This window comes from Armigeres subalbatus, chromosome 1 (assembly GCF_024139115.2).
Source record: "Armigeres subalbatus isolate Guangzhou_Male chromosome 1, GZ_Asu_2, whole genome shotgun sequence".
NCBI lineage: Eukaryota > Metazoa > Arthropoda > Insecta > Diptera > Culicidae > Armigeres > Armigeres subalbatus.
In genome coordinates, this window is record NC_085139.1 from 29,735,362 (window position 1) to 29,759,851 (window position 24,490).

At 41.3% G+C, this 24,490-nt stretch overlaps 1 protein-coding gene across 1 annotated transcript in view; it reads left to right on the forward strand.

Annotated features, from left to right (window-relative positions):
- Window positions 1-24,490, forward strand: part of LOC134223410 (serine-rich adhesin for platelets) — a 111,986-nt gene that overhangs the window by 21,311 nt on the left and 66,185 nt on the right. Inside the window, exon 2 of the mRNA XM_062702547.1 lies at window positions 7,794-8,848. Within this exon, the coding sequence (XP_062558531.1) occupies window positions 8,750-8,848 (99 nt within the window). The 5' untranslated portion in view covers window positions 7,794-8,749. The remainder of the gene's footprint in view (window positions 1-7,793; window positions 8,849-24,490) is intronic.

Here is a 24,490-nt window from a genome sequence, read left to right on the forward strand (position 1 = left end):
TTCATCAGAACGGTGTCGAAGAAAACGTCGGCGAGCTTTTCGAAGAACGTTTCGCCGGTGTCGAAGCTCGGCGTTCCACCATGGATACTTGTACGAAATACGAAGACAGTTTCCTCGGAGTGGAGTGTGTCTACCGATTATGCCGAAGAGTACATCGTAGAATAAGGATACGGTGGTTTATCACTGGGGTAACTCCTCGGTGACAGCATCGTAGTTGCAGCGTTTGAAGTCAAGATCCTGGTCTTCTGCGATCGTTTCCGGGATCCGCGATGCACTTAGTGATGTAGAACGTAGAATAAACGGTTTGTTGTGTCGGTCAGACGGTAAGATCGTAACTGCTCATCAGCTCAATTTCGTTGCTGTTGCTCACAAAAGCCAAGTCAAGAACTCTGCTGTTGGAATTACGAACGTCACAAATTTGATGCAGTCCGCTGGCAATCATGTTTTCAGTGAATACAAGCTCTTGCTCGGTGGATGCGTTAGTTGGCAGGTAAGAATCAGTATCTTCATCGTATGACCATTGTAACCTGGGTAGATTATAGTCACCGACAATCATGACGGAGTCGATGTCGGCTGCCATGCTCATGATTTGTTGAACGCAGTCGGAATGGGCGATATATTTATCAGGCTCACTGTTGGGCCTTAAATAAATTCCACAAATGTAGACGTTTCGAGATGGAAATGAGAGCCTTACGACAACTTGTTCAAGCAAATCGCACCTATCAAGCTCAACGGAAGCGCTGGAAATGGACTTTTTAACGGCAATTAGTGTGCCTCCACCTCTCTGGAATCGACTAGTGGCACTGCTACGATCACAACGATAAATATCATAGTTTGACGATAATTCTGTATTGCTGACGTCGTCTCGAAGCCACGTTTCAGTAAGGACGATAACATCGTAGTCACTAGAAGCGGTCGCTAGGAAAAACTGATTAGTCTTGGATCTTATTCCACCGGCGTTCTGATAATAAACGATTAGCGGAGCGTTCACTGTTCTCAGGGTAGATAGATGAGGAGTCGCCACTGAGCGTACACTGGGAGAAGAGGGATGACTAAGTCCAGGTAAACAATGATTGTCATGATAAGCAGCCGGATTGTTGCGGGACTAGCATCAGCTCCAAGATCTACCGTTGTACAAAAGATGGTCCTGCTGGTGTGTCTGTAAGAATGCTTTCGGCGGGATTCGGTCGCCAAAAAAACTGTATCGAACGACAACGGCCAACGATGCATAAACTTTGCAGCCTCCCGCGGAAGGGTGGTCCGAAGCACTTTCTTCCCCCGCAAGAATATCCACAAGGCCACATAGAAATCACCTAATCAAGTAATGGAAAACCAAATCGACAACATTCTAATCGACGGCAAATTCTTCTCCGACATCACGAACGTACGCACTTACCGCAGTGCGAAAAGTGAATCCGACACTACTCGTTGCAGTATGCCTGCATTCAAAACTCGACGGTGTATAACACGCGTCGGAGTCTTCCGCCGCGGCTAAACATTGGGCAGCTACAAAACGATAGACTAGCCCAAGACTACGCGCAGTAGCTGGAAGTGGCCGTCCCAACGGAAGAGCAGCTAGGTGATCGATCCGCCATTAGAAGCAATGCAACCGCTGCACTAGGCATGGTGGCTCCGGATCAGAAAACTGGTATGACGGCGAATGTGAGCAGTTAGCTGAGGAGAAGAATGCAGCATAGGCGAGATTGCTGCAACACCGCCCAAGGGCGAACTAACTCGAAAACTCGATTTTTCGGAGGAAAAAGCGCCATCAGGAAGATCGAGACCATGAAGAAACGGAGGAACTGTACCGCGCTAATAACGCAAGAAAGTTCTATGAGAAGTTGAACCGTTCACGTAAGGGCCACGTGCCACAGCCCGATATGTGTAAGGACATAAACGGGAACCTTCTTACGAACAAGCGTGAGGTGATCCAAAGGTGGCGTCAGCACTACGAAGAACACCTGAATGGCGATGGCAGACGAAGATGGCGGTATGGTGATGGACCTGGGAGAACGCGCGCAGGACATAATTTTACCAGCTCCGGAGAGCTGTTTAAACACGGTGGTGAAGCACTGGCTAGAGCGCTGCACTGGGTCATTACCAAGATTTGGAATGAGGAAGTTTTGCCGCAGGAATGAATGGAAGGTGTCGTGTGTCCCATCTACAGAAAAGGGTGATAAGCTGGATTGTAGCAACTACAGCGCAATCACATTGCTGAACGCCGCCTACAAGGTACTGCCTTTATGCCGTCGACTAGCACCAATTGCAAGGGAGTTCGTGGGGCAGTACCAGGCGGGTTTTATGGGCGAACGCTCCACCACGGACCAGATGTTCGCAATTCGCCAAGTACTGCAGAAATGCCGCGAATACAACGTGCTCACACATCATCTATTCATCGACTTCAAAGCCGCATATGATACAATCGATCGGGACCAGCTATGGCAGCTAATGCACGAACACGGATTTCCGGATAAACTGACACGGTTGATCAAAGCGACGATGGATCGGGTGATGTGCGTAGTTCGAGTTTCAGGGGCATTCGCGAGTCCCTTCTAAACGCGCAGAGGGTTACGGAAAGGTGGTGGTCTTTCGTGTCTGCTATTCAACATCGCTTTGGAAGGGGTAATACGAAGAGCAGGGATTCACACGAGTGGTACAATTTTCAATAAGTCCGTCCAGCTTTTTGGCTTCGCCGACGACATAGATATTATGACACGTAACTTTGAGAAGATGGAGGAAGTCTACATCAGACTGAAGAGGGAAGCTAAGCGGATCGGACTAGTCATCAACACGTCGAAAACGAAGTACATGATAGGAAGAGGTTCAAGAGAAGACAATGTGAGCCACCCACCGCGAGTTTGCATCGGTGCTGACGAAATCGAGGTGGTAGAAGAATTTGTGTACTTGGGGCTGGTGACTGCCGTAAATGATACCAGCAGATAAATTCGGAGATGCATAATGGCTGGAAATCGTACGTACTTTGGACTCCGCAAGACGCTCCGATCGAATAGAGTTCGCCGCCGTACCAAACTGACAATCTACAAAACGCTCATTAGACCGGTAGTCCTCTACGGACACGAGACCTGGACGATGCTCGTAGAGGACCAACGCGCACTTGGAGTTTTCGAAAGGAAAGTGCTGCGTACCATCTATGGTGGGGTGCAGATGGCGGACGGTACGTGGAGGAGGCGAATGAACCACGAGTTGCATCAGCTGTTGGGAGAACCATCCATCGTTCACACCGCGAAAATCGGAAGACTGCGGTGGGCCGGGCACGTAGCCAGAATGTCGGACAGTAACCCGGTGAAAATGGTTCTCAACAACGATCCGACGGGCACAAGAAGGCGAGGTGCGCAGCGGGCAAGGTGGATCGATCAGGTGGAAGATGACTTGCGGACCATCCGTAGACTGCGTGGTGGGAGACGTGTAGCCATGGACCGAGCCGAATGGAGAAGACTCTTATATACCACACAGGCCACTTCGGCCTTAGCCTGAATAAATAAAATTATAACCGAGAAAAATTGGGATAGTTTTTATATTTCAACAAATTCCAGTAAATAAAATCCCGATAAAATTATAAATTTCCTCTTAATCAAATGCAATAAAATATTGCCACGTCGTCGATCAAAATTACTTCCGGCTTGACGCTGATAATACCGCCGACGATTTCTGGACTGGCGTACACCTTTATTTCGAAGTTATTTCTCAGAAATTCGAGGTTTATCATTCAATAAAATATCACAAATATTACAGCTTAAGATACCTATGCAATTTTGTATTATGTTCTTGTTAGAGCAGTTGGCTTACTTTTTCTGACAGTTTTAGTTCGTGCGGTTGTTCCACGGATTTGTCCAATAAATCCAAAAACCTGCTATTTGATCATATCTATTTTGATGCACCACATACGGGAGAATTTCAATTTATGGACCGGAAACCGGGAATTTGGAAATAGAAATTGAGTGGCCCCCTGATGGTCAGAAAATGGCTGTTTTATGAAGTTCTTGCATATTTTTGGAATTGCATACTTCCCAGGCTATACGGAATACATAGGTGAAGTCTGAAGTAGAATCGGTGGAGCACGTCATATCAGCATGTCCAAGTTCCTAATTTTTTTTTTGGAATGCCATGTTACTTGTTAGCGGCATAGGTACGACCTCAGGTAAACCCGTAGAGAGAGGATACAATGGACGCTTAACTCACCCATGCAAGAAACATGCACGGCGGTTGCTGCCTCCAAACTCCCACACGATATGAGATATCTTCTCAGGTGTCTGGTTGCAGATTTTCGTTTACCTTACTCCAAGCAAAAGTACGACACACTCAAAACAACCTTGCTTTAGAGAGTTATAGTTTTATTAAAAATAAAACATTCTTCCAAGTTCTAAAATAAAATTCTATACGTTTCTCAACGTAAAAGATCTCCATCCTTGACTTCGACCCAAGTCTGATCCCTCTCGTTCATTTCCCTGAAAGGGTTTTCGTCTGCCGGACTCCTGTCCATCGCTTGCTTGCAGATTTCGTCTCCGCTCTTATGTAGTGTGTGGCCGGCCTACGGCCATTTATACTGTGGATTTTCTGCTGATATCGGATTTCGATGAACGTTGACATCGGTTGATGAATCTATGTGATCTCTGTTAATAAGCACCAAGTCTCACTGGCGTATAACATCACAGATTTCACGTATGAGTTGCGTATTCGAGGTTTGGCGCATTGCCTGAACCGATTGGTTCTATATTGATCTTGGTCCGCCGCCCGCCGTTGTTTGGCTTTGGTTTTCGACCTTCTCCACTGTTTGCCCGGCTACCGTAGAGTTGAAGTTGTTCACATCCAACGATTTGGTCTTGTTGACGTTGATAAGTGGGAGCGTACAACCAGGTCATTTAGTTTACTCTACATGGTAGACCGTTGCGTTGGTAAAGCAGTATCATCATCTGGGTTGAGGTCGTTCGATTGCTTCATGGCTGCTAGAGCGGTCCGTGATTTCGTCGATTACGATGGGCAACAGATGATTCAGACGATCGACGGCTTTTCCGTGGTCAAACGGCACCAAATAGAGGGACTCTTAAAATTCATTGACCTCCTCCAGGATGATGCAAAGCGTGACAGAATGGTTTTCACATGGTAGTCCGCGGCGGAAACCTGCCTGCTGCCGTCGGAGGATAAGTTGTCAAATCTTGAAGAAGTCGTTCTAAGTGGTCGAGCCAATGTTTCAGCTGTTCAGTTGAATCGGTGAATGACTGACATGTCGCGTCTTTCTCTGGCATCCAAGGATTTGTCCTTGCTCCAATCAGGCATCGTGAAATATTGTAGAGGAGGCGATTATCGCCGGTAGTTTCGGCTTTCCTCCCATCTTCGGCGGGGAAGTCCATCTTCAGCCAGCAGCGTTTGGCTTACTTCTCTACAGCCGCCTTTAGTTGGCAGGACTAGTATCAGGCTGCTCTGGAAATGGATCAGCTGAAAATGGAGACGGAGCCTTCTTGAGTCCGTAATAAACGCAGCGATGACATCGCGTTTGACAATCATCTTCTTTTTGGCGAGAACGGACTACGAAGAGAAGTGGGCGACGAAGAATGCTTGTATCGCTGCCGGCGACAACAACTTGAGTGTGTTGCGCACCAAGCGAAAAGAATGGATTACAGATGTAACCCGACGGAATATTGAGGAGCGTAGAGAATCAGAGGCTGAGGAACGGGAAGAAACGAAGGAGTAAAGTACGAATCCCGTTACCGGCATGTATCTCTGTAAGTGGGTTTATTGCCTCAATTACTCACTGATCGGACAGCTGAAATGTTGGTTCGAGCCCTTCGAACACTTTCTTCAAGTCTTAGCCATTGTTCTTTATAAAAAGCAGCCATGCGAAGTATTAAAGCTAAAAGGGACGCTATGTCAATCGGCTGTCGGCGGAGGTATTCAAGACTGACCTTATGCTGTCTGAGCAAATATTAAAGCAACTAGGAGAACTGTGTCGGAATGAATTTCGGAGCTAAGAGATGAAGTCCATGAGCAGTGTGCTGTTCATTGACTACGGAAGGAATTTCTGTTGTCTACATCACGAAGGATCGTAGCATTGTCTGACTCCATTCAGATAGTCGCTGATGTGAGGTAAGGATGCATTTCTCGCTTAACTTTTCAAAAAGACCTAATTAACATTTTTTTTCATGAATTAATTTGAATACTGCAATTAACAGCTTTCGTGTTGTTCTGTTGATTGCGCTTTTCAAATTAATTCATGAAAATTTTTTACTTAGTTCCTTTTGAAAAATGAAGCGAGATTTCATTTTCACTGTTACTTCTCAGCGTAATCGATAATATCTTGGTGGGTGCGATTGACCTGCGAGCTGCTTTGGCAGTTTATTGTTGTTGAACATCTAGATGACTCTGATTTGGCTAATAATCAGGAAACGCTATATTAATAGAACAAGCTTTTGCCGTATGCTTTTTTTGTGGTGGGTCTCATTATCAACATCAGCCTGACCAGGTGGTTGATTGTCAAACTTTGCAGTAGCAGGATGATCGGAGGATTTCAATATCTTGACAGTCTGATATCATCAGATGGCAAAATTAAGATCGATGTTGTAGCTCGAGGGGCCCTCCTTAGCCGTGCGGTAAGATGCGCTGCTACAAAGCAAGACCATGCTGAGGGTGGCAGGGTTCGATTCCCGGTGTCGGTCTAGACAATTTTCGGTTTGGAAATTGTCTCGTCTTCCCTGGGCATAAAAGTATTTATATATATATACACATACATATATTGCAAGGGAGCGTGACCTGATAGAATTTAGATTATTCATACTTAATACTAAAAAAGTTCTTATGGTCTATAAATGATATATTTCGTACCAAGATAAAAACAGTGATACACACCTAATGCTCAAAATTAAAAAAAAATTCTAAATATTAAAAAAAATAAATATAATACTAAATAAAAACAAAAAATAAATACTATTAACTAATACTAACTGTAGTTGCACTCTGGCTGGTTTTCATGAGCTTGGGTAAAAAGGTGTAGTATAATTTTGTAGTTTCATAAAACCTTCAATATTTAAATCACTGGCACTTTCAATACTCTAATTGGGAAGGTTTTTGATATCTAAAGCTCAAAGTAGAGAGGGAGCGCAGTAATAAAGAACAGTATGAATAGATGTCGCAAGGGAGCGATCAGGTTGTGGCGAAAAGAAATTTAAATTTTAGCAGAGCAGTTGTAGAAACAGCATTGTTGAAATCGCAGGTTTTTTTGGCTAACGTCCACCCAGGAACGACTTGGGTAGTACCATGGTGACTACTCTTACCGAGACAGGCAAAACAGCAGCGACTTATGCTATTCGGCTTATGAGAACAGTTCTAGCGATCGGTGGATTCTTCGGAGATTCATACGAAAGTCGCTTTACTTTGGTTCACGCCTCATCCCGCAGCTCTTACTTTTCCCAAGATGAGATCATGATGAAATGCGGTTCGACTGCAAATGAAATGCGGTTCGAATAAGTTCATCCTGGGCAAAATAAAAGCTGCGGGATGAGGCGTAATAAATCAATCATCAAATTGAAATCTAATAATTTTATATTACTTTCATACATCTATTCAATTGATAAATTGAGGAAATGCTAATATAATACTAAGTTGAAAAACAGTCCAAGTTCTAGTTGGAATGTAGATCCATTGAAGAAGAAAAAGGGTGACTGTACGAGTTTGATGGTCACACTACGTCGCATAATTGACCTCTTTGTAACGTTATACGCATTTGCAGAAACGCACCAATGATTATTTTTTCTGTTTTTTTTTACTCTTCTCTTCAACAGTGTCTCGATCCTCGCGTGTCGTGTCATTGTCGTCGCGCTGGTTACCGATTACGATCGACGAAAAAGCAACGGATCAACTCCTCAACGACTTTGGGGGGAAGCATCAAGCGTGTTTATTATTGCCAACATCCGCATTGGGCGCAATCTTCCGCGGTGGCGGAAGAAATCCCATAAAGAAGAATAACAAACACCGTTGTGAAAAGGCGCAAAAAAAAAACAACAGAGACCCGAAACCCACGGATAGATGGGGGCGCGCGCGATTGACCAAAAGTGAAGTTCGAGCATCCTCCTCATCATTGTTTTTGGTCGTAGTTGTTTGAAGTGATCGTGCGGGTTCGCTGCCGCGCGGTAACGGAGCCGATCAACACGACGGCAGGGGTAACCTGAGCCTAGTGCGAGTGTGGCTTGCATTTGGAGTAGATCTTTCGACCGGGCAAGACGCGCGATTTTCGAGTTAAGACGGCTACTGCGGCCAATTCACAGGCTCTCGAAAGAGCACATTCCAGTGAATCGACAGAAATTCGAGTGCGAAGGGAATCACAAGTGCAATAAAGCGAAGAGTTATGATGCTGGTGGTGTGATGAGTGGAAGCCAAGTGCTATTGGGAAGATCGCACCCCCGTTTTGATTGAGTGCAGATCGTGAGTGAGTTAGATGAGCCGCCGAGCGATATGTGGTTTGTGAAACGACGGCCAAGTGCTACGAGTAGTGAAATTGTGAAGCGAAATAACGTCCCCTTTGATATAATCGGTTTTTGTGGGTTCGACCAGTGGCAGCGGCTCCAGTGGCTGCGAAGCCGACAGCTGTTTCGACGGTAGGATATTGAAACCGCAACGAAAGCAACACCACATCTACTACGGAATATAATTATCGTTGAATAGTGGTGCGCTATAGTGCTGGCTCGGGTTTACTCTCGGTGTGGGATACAAAGGGCTCAGCACACAGGACGGTGAATGCATGATGGAACCGCGAGGGGCGCTTTTCCGAGAGATCCATAAAAACACCTGGCTGCGACGGCTGAGCGGTGACGGAAAGAGACCATCTGTGCTGGCTAAGGTGAGAGTTTGGGCTTGTTCATTTTAGCTGAATAGAGATCTTTTTTTTTGTTTCGATTCGGGGTGCGGATGCCAATATAGGTATTTGAACGGATGGATTTCTTTGAAAACTACTAAACAATGTATGTTCTTTTTTGCAAAAACCGTTGCTAAGATTGAATAATAATTTATTTTTAAAAGTTTTCAAACGGTTATGAAATTCAAATCTAGAGATCGCTTATTAAGATGAATGTTGAATTGAAAAAAAATATCTCGATATTCAGAATAACATCGTGTGTCGGAGAAAGGCGAAACCGTTCGAGATCCCTTCGTGATTCACGGGTGGTGAAGCGAATCGAGCAGATCTAATCAAGCCTTGAGATAACAGATACCATCGTTCGACCTAATCTGTTCACCAAGCAAGAGATAAACTTTTTGTCATGTGGTGTGGTGCGCGAAAGTCTTCCAAGACTCGACGGCCCAGCTCTAATGGACAAACAAATGCGCCGCGCGACCACGACGACGAAAGCGATGTAGTGACTTTTATCCGTCTCCCCGCTGTAGGATGCGACGGTGAACGGACGTTCAGGTTAAACCCCCTCATCGCGACTGCTTCGCTAAGTAATGCAACCAAACCGTGGGAGGCTTTTAATCCCATTTGTTTAAATAGAGGTGAAGAAAAAGAAAACGAATATTTCTCAGCACATGCCACGATCTGCAATAATCTGCATAGCATAAAAGAATTGTGTACGTGCGCTTGGCGATCGAGGCCCACACGGCCCGAGATGGAGATTTGTTACTCATATAGATATAGTTTTTTTTCCCTCCTGTTTGCTTTATGACTGACTGACGGGCTGGAGACTGCAATAGAGCGGAGGTTGACTGCGAAAGAAACCATCGGCGCACAGTGGGACGGATTGAAAAAAAGACGGTCAAAAGTACAAATATGGCTTAAAATTAGAACAAATGGGTTTATTATACTTACTGTGATGAAATTTTATCATTTTCAACTACATTCATAACGAGTGTTGTGATTGTAGCATTCAGTACATATACATACATTTTCATGTATTTTACGTCATTTTCAAATGCCTCGGAAAAAACCTGCGGGCCCTGGCGGGCCCTAAATTTCGTTTAGTTTGAAAATATATAATGTAAAGTAGTAGCCATGCGATTTTCAGCGCTGGGTAATGATGGGTAAATTGTTTTCTGACCACATGAAAACACCACGAAATGAGTAAATTTCGAAATAAGCCCAAATTCAACTCCATAAGCCAAGGGTTAATATTTCATGAATTTGTGATACAATGTATGCAATTGATAGTTGATTATGTTATCTTTGAAGATGTATTGAGTTTGAAATGATTGAATAACAAATTTGAAAAATATTGCAAAGATATCATACTTCATATTTATATATTATCAATGGTGTTAAAAACAGTTTTCATGCCAACTTCAAAGGTACCCCAATGGGCACAATATCGTCAAATTGACTCAACCAAAGTTTTTTACAATGTTTTATAACCTGTATAATGCGAGAAAAATATTTAAAAAATAGAATACATCATTTTGGAAAATGACCTTTTGACCCTCTTTCTAAGGATTCGTCCCTCTGTGCGGCGGTCAGCAGCACCATCTTAAAGGTTGGAAGGTGTATTTTTACAATGTACCAGACAACAATGTTTTATTATCATTGCAAGTTTGAAGAGCTTTACATTACACAAATGTCCCGCTTGTTCGCTTAACAAAAGTTCTTGGAAAGTTGTAAAGTTATTATCAATACGCAAATGTTATTTTGGTAAAACCAGTCGACAGCAGGTCTCGGTGCGAACAGAAGCTTTTATTCTTGCTACATGTGCCACTGTTTACGTATATTCGAGGTTCTTTTTTCGCTTTTCTCGCCAATCGTGGAGATCGCTACCATCGGTGCATAATCTCTTTTCAGGTAACCCACAATACTGGAGGAAAGCTTCGTAGTCGGCCCTGTCCTACGGGACACTCCGGCGGCTGATGAGGTACCGCCAGCGCTAGTATAAGAACAGATGAAGAAATTGAAGGAAACGCAAAATGAAGTACAAGCAAAAAAAGTACAATAATGGAATAGGAGAACAACGATAGATAAGATCATCATAATACCTATAAGTAATGCAGAAGATCAGACACGAATGCACCCTTGCGGTGTGAAGTGTCCCAAATAAATAATAATAATAATAATCGGTTCTCAGTGCCCTGCACATTAATCTGTCTGCGTGTTCCTGCTTCCGACGTTTTACCGGGAACTGCAGTCGTTTTTCAACCAAAATACTTGACGCGACGCGAGTGTGCTTTTTTCTAATTGCCAGCTGCAAACGTCAAACGAACAGTTGTTTTCGTGATACCGGAGTACCTCTGAACTTCAACCACAAAACTGAACATAGTTCATAGTTGGCATAGCTTAATAGTCCTGCTGAGGGGAGACAGTCTTTCCGACTAATTTCACCGGATTGCCAACCATGGAGTTGGCACCGGATGCCTTTCCCCCCATTAGTGATCCAGGTGGAGGTCCAACTAATTTCTTCGATGGAGACTTTGCTGGTGCACGACTGCCAAGCTATCTGGACAAAAATGGAACATCTGGAGCAATCCAAGTCCTAAGACTGGAAGCTTGCAATGGATCACTACCAAGCGACCCTTTCCTGCTACGTAAATCTGTTGAAATGTGCGTGGGTACGAAAATACACGGAGCCGGAAGGAAAAGAGAGAATAACATACGCATTAAAAGTTCGCAGCTTAGCACAGGTAGCAAAACTGCTGAAGCTGACTTCGTTATCAGATGGAACTGAAATTAAAATCTCCGAGCACCCAACTCTCAACACCTCTCGCTGTGTTGTCAACTGCAGTTCCGTTTCAAGCCTTAATGATGAAACTGTCCTGGAAGGTCTTGCTAGCCAAGGTGTCCGAAGCATTATACGACGAAACGAAGAGTTGGAGACAAAGAAGAAAACACGTCAACGATTATCCTCACAATCAGTGGAACCGTGATTCCCTCTCACGTGGATTTTGGCTGGATCATGTGCAAAACTCGTCCATACTATCCCACCCCCATGCAATGCTACAATTGCTGGGGGTTCGGACATACTAGCAAACGTTGTAAACAACCTAAACCTACCTGTGGAACTTGCTCGCAAGAACATGCCGTTGACAAGGAAACTAAATGTGCTGCAGAAGATTTCTGTAAACGCTGCGACCAACACAACCATCCGCTATCCAGTAAAAGATGCCCAACGTATTGCAAGGAAACCGAGATCCAACGAATTCGGGTTAATTTGGGTATATCCTACCCGCAAGCCAAACGTCATTACGACCAAACTCACAGACAAAACAGCTACTCCAAAATTACAGCAGCAGGAAAAGACCAGACAATAACCGAATTATCCTCTAAGGTGGACAAACTTCAACATGAGATGGAAAGGAAGAACAAAAAGATCGAGATTCTTGAATCGAGCAAAATGCTATCCGATAATGAAATGATCGAAGACCTGCTACAAAAGCTAGAAAATCTTACATCCGCAATGAAGCAGAAAGATGAACGCATTCGTGCCTTGGAAACAGCCCTGCAGAGTGGCTCCCGTATTTCACTCGTCCGCAAGCACGGTACAATCGAAGACCTGGTCTCAAAAGTAACCAATCTTGAGACCAAATTGGAGCGCAAGGAAAAAGAAGTCAAGGTACTCCGTACAATCTTTGACAAACAGCAGCGGCAGAAGCAAGATCGGACCGCCGACAACTCGAAGAACAAGTCCGCACCGAAAAGGGACACGAAGCCCAAGAAGGAATGGAAACCTACTCCAATGTACGAAAGTGACACCAGCCCGATTGCCTGCTATACAACTACTGAAGGGAGAACCCCAAAAAGAGACCACCCACCGACTGACTCGGATGACTCCTCCAGTCAAAGGAAAATTAAAGCTCTCACTTCCGACAGTGACATCTACGCTGACGTTTCCACTTACAGCGGCGACGACGGCATGTCGGAATGAAGAGGAAACGCCTCCAGTAATTTCTATACTGATCCTCTGTTTTTCGAAACATCATACTCTCATTTTTGCCATGGGTCCCGAAATGCATAAAAAAAATAGCTTTCTGCAAAAGAAGATAATACTGGTCGCTCAATCACCGAAATACTTTTACAATTCGACACTCATCATCCCAGCAACACAACCCATCCGGAACCTCCTCGGGACAATGGAGGACCCGCCGGTTCGGAAACTGAATCACCACCGGAACTGGCGAACCATTCTCTACATCCCAAGCATTTTGGAAGAAGTAGAATTAGAGGAAGAAAAGACCAACCACCCGCAGGATTTAGGACATTATCTACCGTCAACTCTATCGCAGCAGCGACGTGACCGTGATCAACTGCTTAGGTTCGGCCCCGCCGCCGTACCTTCAGCTGGTTCCTCTAGGCATATTCCCGTCGCCAACATTATAAAAAACTTCGCTTCCGAGGCAGAACTAAGGACCTCCAACAGATCGTCAAACCCACGCAACGCAATCGCAGCTTCCCCATTTGTACTACAGTGGAACATAAATGGTTTCAACAACAATATCAGCGACCTTGAATGGCTCATCCAAAATAATCCGCCAGTCGTCCTGGCCTTACAAGAAGTCCACCGTTCCAGTGTAGATAGACTCAACCGATCGCTAGGAGGAAAGTACCGTTGGGTATATAAAAGTAACGCAAACATCTATCACTCGGTGGCTATAGGAGTCCTTGCATCATTCCAATACTCTAGTATCCAGTTATACACAAGTTTACCAATCGTACCAGTGAGAATTAATTATCCGTTTCCCGTATCGATAGTGAGTATGTACTTACCATGCGGAAAGATACCAGACCTACGAAACCAAATTCTCCAGGTACTGAAATCCATACAAGGACCTTTAGGAAACTTTATCGGACAGAGACCGCCGAAGCACTAGATTTGGTACCACTCAATGACGGTTGCATAACCTTCACTAGTGGCCATCGTGAATCTGCAGTCGACGTATCACTAGCAAGCTCTGGTATCGTAAATCGGCTAATCTGGCGTGTCGGTGACGACCCACTCGGAAGCGACCATCATCCAATCACAATATCACTCCAGAAACCACACGTCGCCCACGATAACTGTATGAGCAAGCAGATTGGCCATCTTTCCAGACTATTATAGATGAAAGTCTTAACACAACCGAACAAAGCAGTATTTCCGACTTCATACAGACTATTCGACAAGCAGCAACCACAACGATTCCGATCACCAGTCCAAAACCAGGGCGCAGGTCCCTGGTATGGTGGTCACCGGTAACCAAACAAGCAACCAAAGCTAGGTGGAAAGCCCTACGTGCAGCAATGCGTCTACCTGCTGATCACCGTAACAAAAGAAATGCAGTCGATTTATACAAACTAAAACGAAACGAATGCCGACAAATTATACGGGATGCTAAAGATCGCAGCTGGGAGAATTTCCTAGATGGAATAAACAGCAATCAATCGACGACAGAGCTATGGGGAAGGTTTAATGCTCTCAGTGGGAAACGTAAAGCTTGCGGTATGGCAATCCACCTTGAAGGTGTACTCACCCACGACCCTGCCATCAGAGCTGATGAGCTTGGTCTGTACTTCTCATCTCTCTCATCCTTCGATATATATAGCGATGTTTTCATCCATCGGAAAAATGCCACCATAGATGATTTGGACAAAATGCTCATCCCGACCGATACAACGTGCCTGCCAATTAACGAACCGTTTCGTTTAAATGAGCTAGAAATGGCGCTACACAGGTGCAAAGGCAAATCTGCCGGACCAGACGAAATTGGCTGCCCAACCCTGAAGCATCTCACTCCCAATGGAAAAGCGACTCTATTACGACTGTTAAACAAGGAATGGTCCGACAATTTCCTACCACAAAACTGGAACCACGACCTTGTAATCCCTATCCCGAAACATGGACTGTCTTCAAAAACACTTAAAAGCTTTCGACCGATATCATTGACATGCTGCATCAGCAAAGTTATGGAGAGAATGGTAAATCGTCGGCTCATCCACTTTCTCGAATCCAATGGGTATCTCGACCACAGACAGCACGCCTTTCGCTCCGGCCACGGAACGGGTACGTATTTTGCAACTCTTAGTCAAGTTCTTCATGATGCCAAATCTGAGAATCAACACATCGAGTTTGCCACATTGGACCTGGCGAAAGCTTACAATCGAACTTGGACACCCGGTGTTATACAGCAGCTCAGGAAATGGGGTCTATCAGGACACATTCTCCACTTCCTACGAAACTTCCTCCGTAAAAGAACCTTTCAAGTTTGTGTTGGCAACCACCGCTCGAAATGTTTTGCTGAGGATACTGGGGTCCCACAGGGCTCTGTCATTGCCGTCACGATCTTTCTGGTGGCAATTAATGGAATCTTCGTTAACCTTCCGAAAGAAATATACATCTTCGTATATGCAGATGACATCATGCTCATAGCTGTGGGTTCGACTGAGAAAGCTTTGCGGCGCAAGCTCCAAGCCGCTGTGAACGCTGTTGCCAAATGGGCAAACGAAAAAGGTGTCGATATCGCCACCGATAAAAGTGCTATAATGCACATTTGCAGTTCGTCTCATCGTCCCATGCGTTCAACGGTCTGCGTCAATAGACAAAGAATCCCTTTGAAAAAATCGATTCGAGTACTGGGTGTCTATCTGGATCGCCGTCTTACATTCCAAGATCATTTCAAGCAAGTAAAACAAAATTGTAAATCACGTTTGAATCTCTTACGCACCTTATCAAAACGTCATCAAATGAGCAACCGCGATGTACGGTTACGAGTATCCGACGCAATCATCAACAGCAGATTACTCTACGGTATTGAACTAACCTGTCTATCATCTGACGCTTTGACAACAGCACTCGCACCTGTATATCATCAAGCAATTAGGATTACCTCCGGCCTGTTGCCTTCGACACCTTCTGATGTTACATGCGTAGAAAGTGGGAGGTTGCCCTTCAAGCTACTCATCGTTGATACCATCTGCAAACGAGCTACTAGCTTTATCGAGAAAACGGAACCATGTAGGGGTGGAGTTTTTCTCCTTGATGAGGCGGATCGACTCCTCGAAAATCATGCCAACAAGGTGCTCCCCCCGGTGGCCGAAATTCATTGGAATGGAGCCAGAAGTTGGAATTCGCCAAAACTGAATTTCGACATGTCAATCAATCGGCAGAAGTTGCTGCAATCCTCTTTGCCTGCACTACACCATCACCAAATCCGATTGTCGTACTGACAGACTCCACCAGCGCCATTTCAGCGCTATCTTCCGACGTACCAACTACAAGCACCTTCTGATACCGTCTTCCTTTGGATACCAGGGCACTGAGGGATTCGCGGCAATGAAGAAGCCGACCATCTAGCAGCTTTTGGTAGACGTTCAAATCTACTAACCAAAGATGTCCCCAGCCAGGATTTGAAAAAATGGATATCAGTTACTATTAGAAACTCATGATCACTAAATTGGCATAATCAGCAATCCCATTTTCTACGGAAAATCAAAAATGATATCTCTCGCTGGGAAGAAAGAAACACTCCAAAGAAACACTCCGAGCAAAAAATCATCTCCAGGCTGAGAACTGGGCATACAAAATTTTCCCATAACATGGGGTTCACAGGACCTTTTTGCAAAATCTGTCCCACTTGCTGCACGCAAAATTCGGTTGAACATTTCATTATCAACTGTCCACAATATGAAGCGGCACGAGTCCTCCACGATATACCAAGTAGCATACGGACCGCACTCAACAACGATCCTGATAATATAGCCCGGCTGATTGATTTCCTCAAATCAAAGTTTTCACCATGTGCAGAAGTTTATAGGCAACGAGAGAAGACAACGCCCAACAAGGACTCACGTGAACTCACCTCGATCATCTCATGGCCATTTCTATTGTTATTTGATTTTTAATAATAGTTAATATTGTAAACTCTTACTTGTTAGTATTGCCCAGGGGGGTTTAAAATGCCCTCTTCTTTCTCCACAGAGAAGAACCAGTCCAGGGCTGAAATTCTCTCGAACAAAGAAAAAAAAATTTGGTTAAATTTCAGTAGAACACTTATGCTTTTATTTAAGTTCGGATTCGTTCGAAAAACCTAAAAATGAAAGGTATCTGTATAGAAAATTTGTTACTAAAAATTGTAATGATTTGGAATAATATTGAGTCAATAATATTAATTACCTTTAATTTTTTTGTTGGACTTCTGGTAGGGATTCTCACGAGTTTCCTAGAATCCATACAAGCTTTCATCTCCAAAGTATTTCACGAAATTATTTCCGAGGGATTTTCTTGAGACATTTTCGAAGGAATGTAAAAGTAAAACAACACTGTGGAAGTATGAACTCTTCAATTCTCATTAAAAATGCTTTGTATTTAGATCGAATTCAGTACCCAGATATCCTATCCGTTTTTTGTTTTTCTCGTATACTTTGTTGTTTATTGATGCACGAGGACGAGAAGGCATTCACATCACTAGCCTTATAAGTATAAATTAAAATTAAGTTTAAAGAAAAGTTGTAGTAATAATCGTCGTTGCTTGTATTTCAATTCGATAAGCTGAGTCGATTCATATTTAAAAATTTACCCGTCTGACCTTCAATCAAAATTGAATTTTTGAAGTAGGTATCAACGAATGACTTTTCGGAACACCACAGTATGTACACAAGAGCGACGAAGAAAAAAAAACACATTTTGCCTTGGCATATTTATCAACGTGGATGAATGACTGCGCAACTAAATCGACTTCGTACAAATTTCGTTCATAAAGTGACCATTCATTCATTCAAACGGGGTACAATTAAGGGCCGCGGCGACAAACCATCATAGGGCAAATTAGTTCGGAATTTGGATGCGTGTGTTGTGCGGCCCCTAAATCGCACTTCCACGCTATTAAGATTCCGGTTTGTGGACGAGTGGGGTGTCGGATGGGGCTCGGTGGCGGTTTGTAAAAGCATTGAATCAGACAAAAGCACAACCGCTCGCAGTGTGTTTGGCGCGCAATGTAATGAATTTTGTTCACATTTCATTTTTGTTGCTTGCTGCGGTACGAAAGTGGAAATTTACTTGAACGGGCTATTTGAAAGCCCGCAGATGGGCAGAGACCGGTGCTGGTCACTGATGTGGGAGAGATGGCATGGAAATGGTATTTGAATCTTCTGCCGTACATAAATCATTTGATGATGGCAGCAATTGGTTGGGCGTATTTAGCTGCTTCCGTTGATGTTTTTTTTGCACCAGGTTCACGAATGAAATGGAAGAAACTGCTTGTACGCTGCCTTGCAAACACTGGTAGTACAAGATCAAATCATTTATCATGAATGTGTACTTACTATTTGTGGTTTGCTATAAATAGAGAATAGAGATTTCGTTTTCTGATTTATATGCCCAGTAGCGCCCTATCATATGATTAAAGCAGTAAATTGTGTCAGGTCTGTTTGGAGTCCCAGACGGCACTAGGACTAGACTTGTGTGCTTTGAACAGCTTTGGGTCGCTTTCGGATTTTTCATACTTCGAACATCGGACGAATGTGTTGAACCGGAAAAGGGCATGTTGAACAATGATCAGATGATAATGATTCTCTGACTGGATTGATCAGATGGAAAAAGATTAGCGGACCCTTTGTAAAATGTGGGAATGTTAAGTCACAAGATTGCAATTTGAAAAAAAGGATTTACGGTTTTTGAGTTACGTTAGAAAAGTTTCTTGTTTGAACAACCTCTAGACTTGAGCTTCAATGGCGTTCAATTCAAAATACTTTTCTGATTTCATTTACGCCCTAAAAAGTATTACGAGGTTCTTTCTCCAAAGCATGCAAGCATGCTTCATTATAATTTTCTTTCAGAGTTGTCCATTCCATACGTTGAAAAGTGCTCACATCTATTTCAAACAAGTTCCACTTCCTTCATAGATTTAAAGGTTACAATAACCATTGCCGGATTGTTTACACTATCACTGTGCAAACAACCGTGTATTCCAGAGGTTCCCAAACTGTGGGTCGCGACCCCCAGGGGGGTCGTGTGCTGTTTAGTGGTGGGTCGCGAAAGACAAATCTTAATTCATTGTTTTGTTACTATTTTGTCCCACAAATATATTCCATAGTTTGAATTAGGATCTAACTTATGATTGGATGATTAAAGAACAACAAACCTGACGAGGTCAACGGCTTTTTTTTGTTATACGATATTTGGGCAAGTAGAAAGAAGTCCTATACAATCCAAATGTTAGCCCCGAACCCAATCCAAAACCAATCCCAATCCAATTCGAATCCGATCTAAATCAAATCCAAATCCAAATTTATAATTTCAAAATCACTTTAATAAAGAAATAAAAAAAAAATTCAAATGCAATCCAAATCTAATTCAAATCCAATCCAAAACAAATCGAAATCCAATTCAAATCCAATCTGAATAAATTTCAAATCCAATCCAAATCTAACCCAAATTCAATTCATATTTCATCCAAATCTAATCCACATCCAATCCAAAAAATTATAAAGCAATTTATTATAATTTGTCCAATCGAACGCGAACTCATTTTTATCTAATTTCACAAAATCAATGCATTTGGTACCTAGTGGGTCGCAAGCGATATGGGATTCTGCTAGGTGGGTCGCATATCCAAAAGTTTGGGAACCTCTGGTGTATTCTGTTTACTATTTGGTTGAGCATATATTTGAATGCAAAACACTTCACACAAAACGTATCGAACGTGATACGCGGCGACTGTTTTAGTTAGTTAAGTCCACTGACTGATGCATGCACCCAAACCGAGTAGCTGTGAGTGAACAACAAAACCCTAACACTGCCTCAACACAGTTCGTACGAGGCTACAAAGACAGACACTTCAGTATTTGAGCTTGGTAGCGGCTTCACGCTATTGGCTATTGCTGCACCTCTGGCCCTCCCTTATAGACACAAAGCGACAACACACGGTGGAAGTACAAGGCCTGACGCAATCTCGTTGACACGAAAGGCCTTGGACAAATTCGCCATCATTTTACAACTGACCGCGCCGGACCGATGATCGTCCGAAAGCGATCGATCGATCGAGCGACAAGACAAATTCGTTGACTGTAAGCCGATTTGAAAATCAGTCGACCGGGTGCTCGCCGTTCCGCCCCAGTTCTGTGCACGAACCGCAAACTAGTTGCTGGTGCTGCCCCTTCAAGTGGAGCCATGCTACGAGGAAAAAAACTGATCGCACGTTTCGGAAAGTGGTTGATCTATGTGGTGCAAAGACTGGAGGCACGATTTAAGGAGTTGAAAGTCATGCGGTTTGAAGGTCAGAATAAATGCCTGCCAAATATGAAAGCCGACTATTCAGAAGCTAATTGAATGAAAAAAGGGATTTCAGAGGACTTTTCAATCATTAAGGAACAACTCAATTGGATTATCTTAGAAGGTTGGAAATCAGTTGTTTATCAAAATTAGAATTCTTGAGTTCATGTACTGAGACTTTTCAGAATCGCCCATTACAAAATTTACGAAAAATACAAAAATTACAAAATTTGCGAAATTTACGAAATTAACAAAATTGACAGGAGATAGACGATATATCAAAGTTCATTAAATTTGCTAAATTTTACAAAACCAAAAAGTTTACAAAATTTATGAAATTTACAAAATGTATAATACTATCTGACCCGGCAAACTTTGTCTCGCCAAAAAATGGTTAATTTTCAAGATAATCAAGATTTTAAGAAAAACCATTTCATCGAAAAGATTGGGTTTTGATTCTCAGGGTATTCCAGTTTTATAACAACATGTTTCCCCGTAAGTAGAAAAAAACCGAATAAAAATTAGCAAAAATGGGGCTGTCTATTCTTGAGTGATGCGAGGTCGTACAAATGTCAATTTTGTTTTATAAATACACAGTATTTATCAAATTTACAAAACTATACGAAATTGACTAAATTCATAAAAGACAAAAAAATTACAAAAATACCAAAGGTATCAAACTTTTACAAAATTGCTAAATGATCAAAATTTGCAAAAATTACAGTTCACAAAATTTATAAATTTTACAAAATTTGCAAACTTTACCAAAGTTACAAAATTTACCACTTTTACAAAATTCACAAGATTTAGAATATAGAATTCAAAATGTGCAGAAATAAACAAATTTTTAAAATGTGCGGATTTCTAATATTTACAAATTTACAACTTTAAAAAAATTTGCGGAAATTTTTCAAAATTTACAAGAATCAGAAAATTTTCAAAATTTGCAAAAATAAGCATAACTTTTAAAATTTGCGAATTTTACAACTTTGTAATTTTACAGCATTTGCAAAATTTACAGAAATCCTAATTTACAAAATTTATGAAACTTCCAGATTAATAATTACTAAATTTACAAGATTTGCTAAATTAAATTTACTAAATTTACAAAATTAACGAATTTGCTACACTTTCAAAATTTGTAAGAATTACAATTACAACAAATTTATTATGAATCCTGTACACCTCCGGTGGTGCAGAGGGCTGCCGTGTTTACATCCAACGATTTGTTGACGTTGCTGACTAAACCTGCCGAAGAGGAGCGCTCGGCAGGGTGGTTGAGCTTACTCTGCATATCAGAGATCCGTTGAGGGAGGAGTGCAACGTCATCAGCCAATTCAAAACAAATTTCGACATTTATGAAACTCATAAATTTTCAAAATTTACAAAATTTACAAACGTTACAAAATTTGCAAAATTACCATACTTGCAAAATTAACAAATTTATACAATTTATAAAATTCACAAAATTTGAAGAAAATTGCAAAATTTTCTAAATTTCTGCATTTTACAAAACTTATAAAACATACAAAATATACAAAAATCACACAAAATTTACCACATTTACAAAATTCACTAGATTTATAAATTCTATAAAATTTACAAGAATGACAAAATTTTCAAAATAAAAAAAAAAAAATAATTTTTTTTTGAATTTGCATAATTTGCAATTTACGTATTTTCCCTGTCCATGGATAAGGGGCTTGACGTTGATATTTCAAGTGTCTTCAAAAGATTTTTATTTTATTTTTATTTTTGTTGTTTAATAGAGTGCTTTTTTCAAACGAAGGTTAAGTTCAGCACTAAATTAAAAAATTAAGATATATTTCCATTTTTTATATCTCCTTCACAAGAATATCGTTATTTTAATGGTAATGGTTTGAAAATAAGCTCCGTAGAGAAACTTTTATCACATCTTACTTAAATAAGGTCAACAGTTATACCAAACACTTGAGGTACCATGCCTCCAAGTTAACTAATGGTTAGTGTCGCACGATCTAACAACAACTGCCTATTGGTAAATTTGGAGGTGCCGGCAGGGCTCAGAAGGGCCTAACTAACATAACTCTAATACTAACAAGACCCTGAAACAAACGCTTATCCAAATAGCATACATCTATTTATACTTGTAGTAGTAGCTAACAATAATTCATTTTGTACCCGTATATAGCTGAAGTAGAATTTTAGTAGTGAAAAGTAGAATTTGTAGATTTACTAATTTGGCATTGGAGATAGTGAATGTATCTATTATATCTTCTCGATAATCTTTTTATTTTAGTCTCTCTAGCTGCATGGATCAACGCAAAAAAAACTGTTTCTCTCTTCCTTCTATTAGGTTAGTTAGAAAAATTAGCTGATATACAGGGGACATGACTTAGTGTTTCTTGTATTAAGACAAATTCGCTGACCTTTACCATATAATAAAATAAATGACCGATAGTAAAATAAATGACTGAAATTTAAAGATATCAAATCTTCTTCTATATACATAAAAATGAATTTCTGTCTGTCTGTGCCTTATAGACTCGGAAACTACTGAACCGATCGACGTGAAAATTTGTATGTGGAGGTTTTTAGGGCCGGGGAAGGTTCTTAAGATGGTTCGAGACCCCTCCCCGCTTTGGAAAGGGGGGCTCCCATACAAATGAAACACCAATTTCTTCATAACTCGAGATCTAATCAGAAAATAAATCAATTTTAGGCGAAACGAAGTTCGTCGGGTCTGCTAGTAAATAATAAAAAACGAAAATAAATACATGACCATCGGTGGACAGAAAGACAAGAGACAGAGTTCTGTTTAGAATAGTTAATTGAGACCATTGCACTCACAAGATAGAGAATAACTAGTACCACTATTATTGCTACAAGACTAATAACTTGACCACTTACGGAAATGAGGATAGACCATATGATGCGTTCATCCACTATTATATTGAATATTGTATACCCTGAATCTGAATAACTGAATTTTAGACCTCATTATTTTAATAAATAATAAAGGTTTGAATATTAGAAAAGGGAATAGAACTTGACAAAAAAAAAGCAATTACGGAACAACTGGACAGAAATTTTGTATAATGATCACTATTAGACTACTGAAACTTTAACATATGACATTACTGTGACTGATAGGATACAATTAACTCGACGACGTATTGACAAACATCCGATACTCAACCGTGTTAAAATAAGGGAAGCTCTTCAATGTGTCCATTTATTACAATAGTACTTAAATTAATCTATTTTGAAACTACCCTACCAGAATGATATCATTACATCTTTATTCGAAATTGTTACTTGGAAATGGCAACAGTACCACCCGTTGTCAACATAGACCACTATTAGGTATTGAATGTCGGCTCCAAGTAACTAATAATTTAATTTACATGTTAACTACTTATTCAGAAAACATCTATGTACATGTTGAGCTTCCATTATTTGTTCGGTTTATAATTGACAGACTGTAGATAGAAAGAATAATGTATCGGTATGATCACAATACAAACCCAGGCCGCAGTGACCTAGTGAGCAACATAGCTTGAGTCGTCTGCTAGTATTGTGTATCACATGGAAAGCCCAGCCGAGATACCAGTCTATTAAGACTACAACTGGTCAACTCTAGAAAAAAAAAATGCAATCTACGTATTTTATAATCTTTACAAACTTATAAATAGTCTAATATCTTTCAAAATAGTCAAACTTGAAATTTGAAAGATATTAGAAAGATGCAAAATCTACGAAATTTGCAAAATAACTAAAATTAAAAAAAAAAACAAAATTTGCAAGAGCAACAATAAACAAAGTGTTTAAAATTTACAAATTCATAAAATTTACAAAATTGTTGCAAATTTGCAAAAATAAACAATTGTTGAAAATTTACAAATATATAAAATTTACAAATTTTACAAAACTTACAAATTTACAAAATTTACAGAAATTTACAAAATTAGAACAATCACCAAATTTCCAAAACTTGCAAAATTTACAAGAGCTACAAAATTTACAAAAATGTAAAATTTACTAAATTTACAAAGTTAACAAATTTACTGAATTTTCAAAAATTATAATTTACGAAATTCAAAATATTCAATATTTTTAAAATTTACAAACGTTACTAGCAAATGTTTGAAATAAGTACAGAGTAGTATGAATCGAATTCTGAAAAACAGAAGTGAGTATTGAGTAGTAAGATGTGTTTTTTCTTCTTCCTAAGCAATGGAGGGGGAATCTGCTCAACAGACATCCTGGGTTGTCCAGGAAGTGCGGGATTAGGGACCACCTTCAACAGCAAACGAGGGAGGCAGGACTACATCCCCGACCCACTAAAC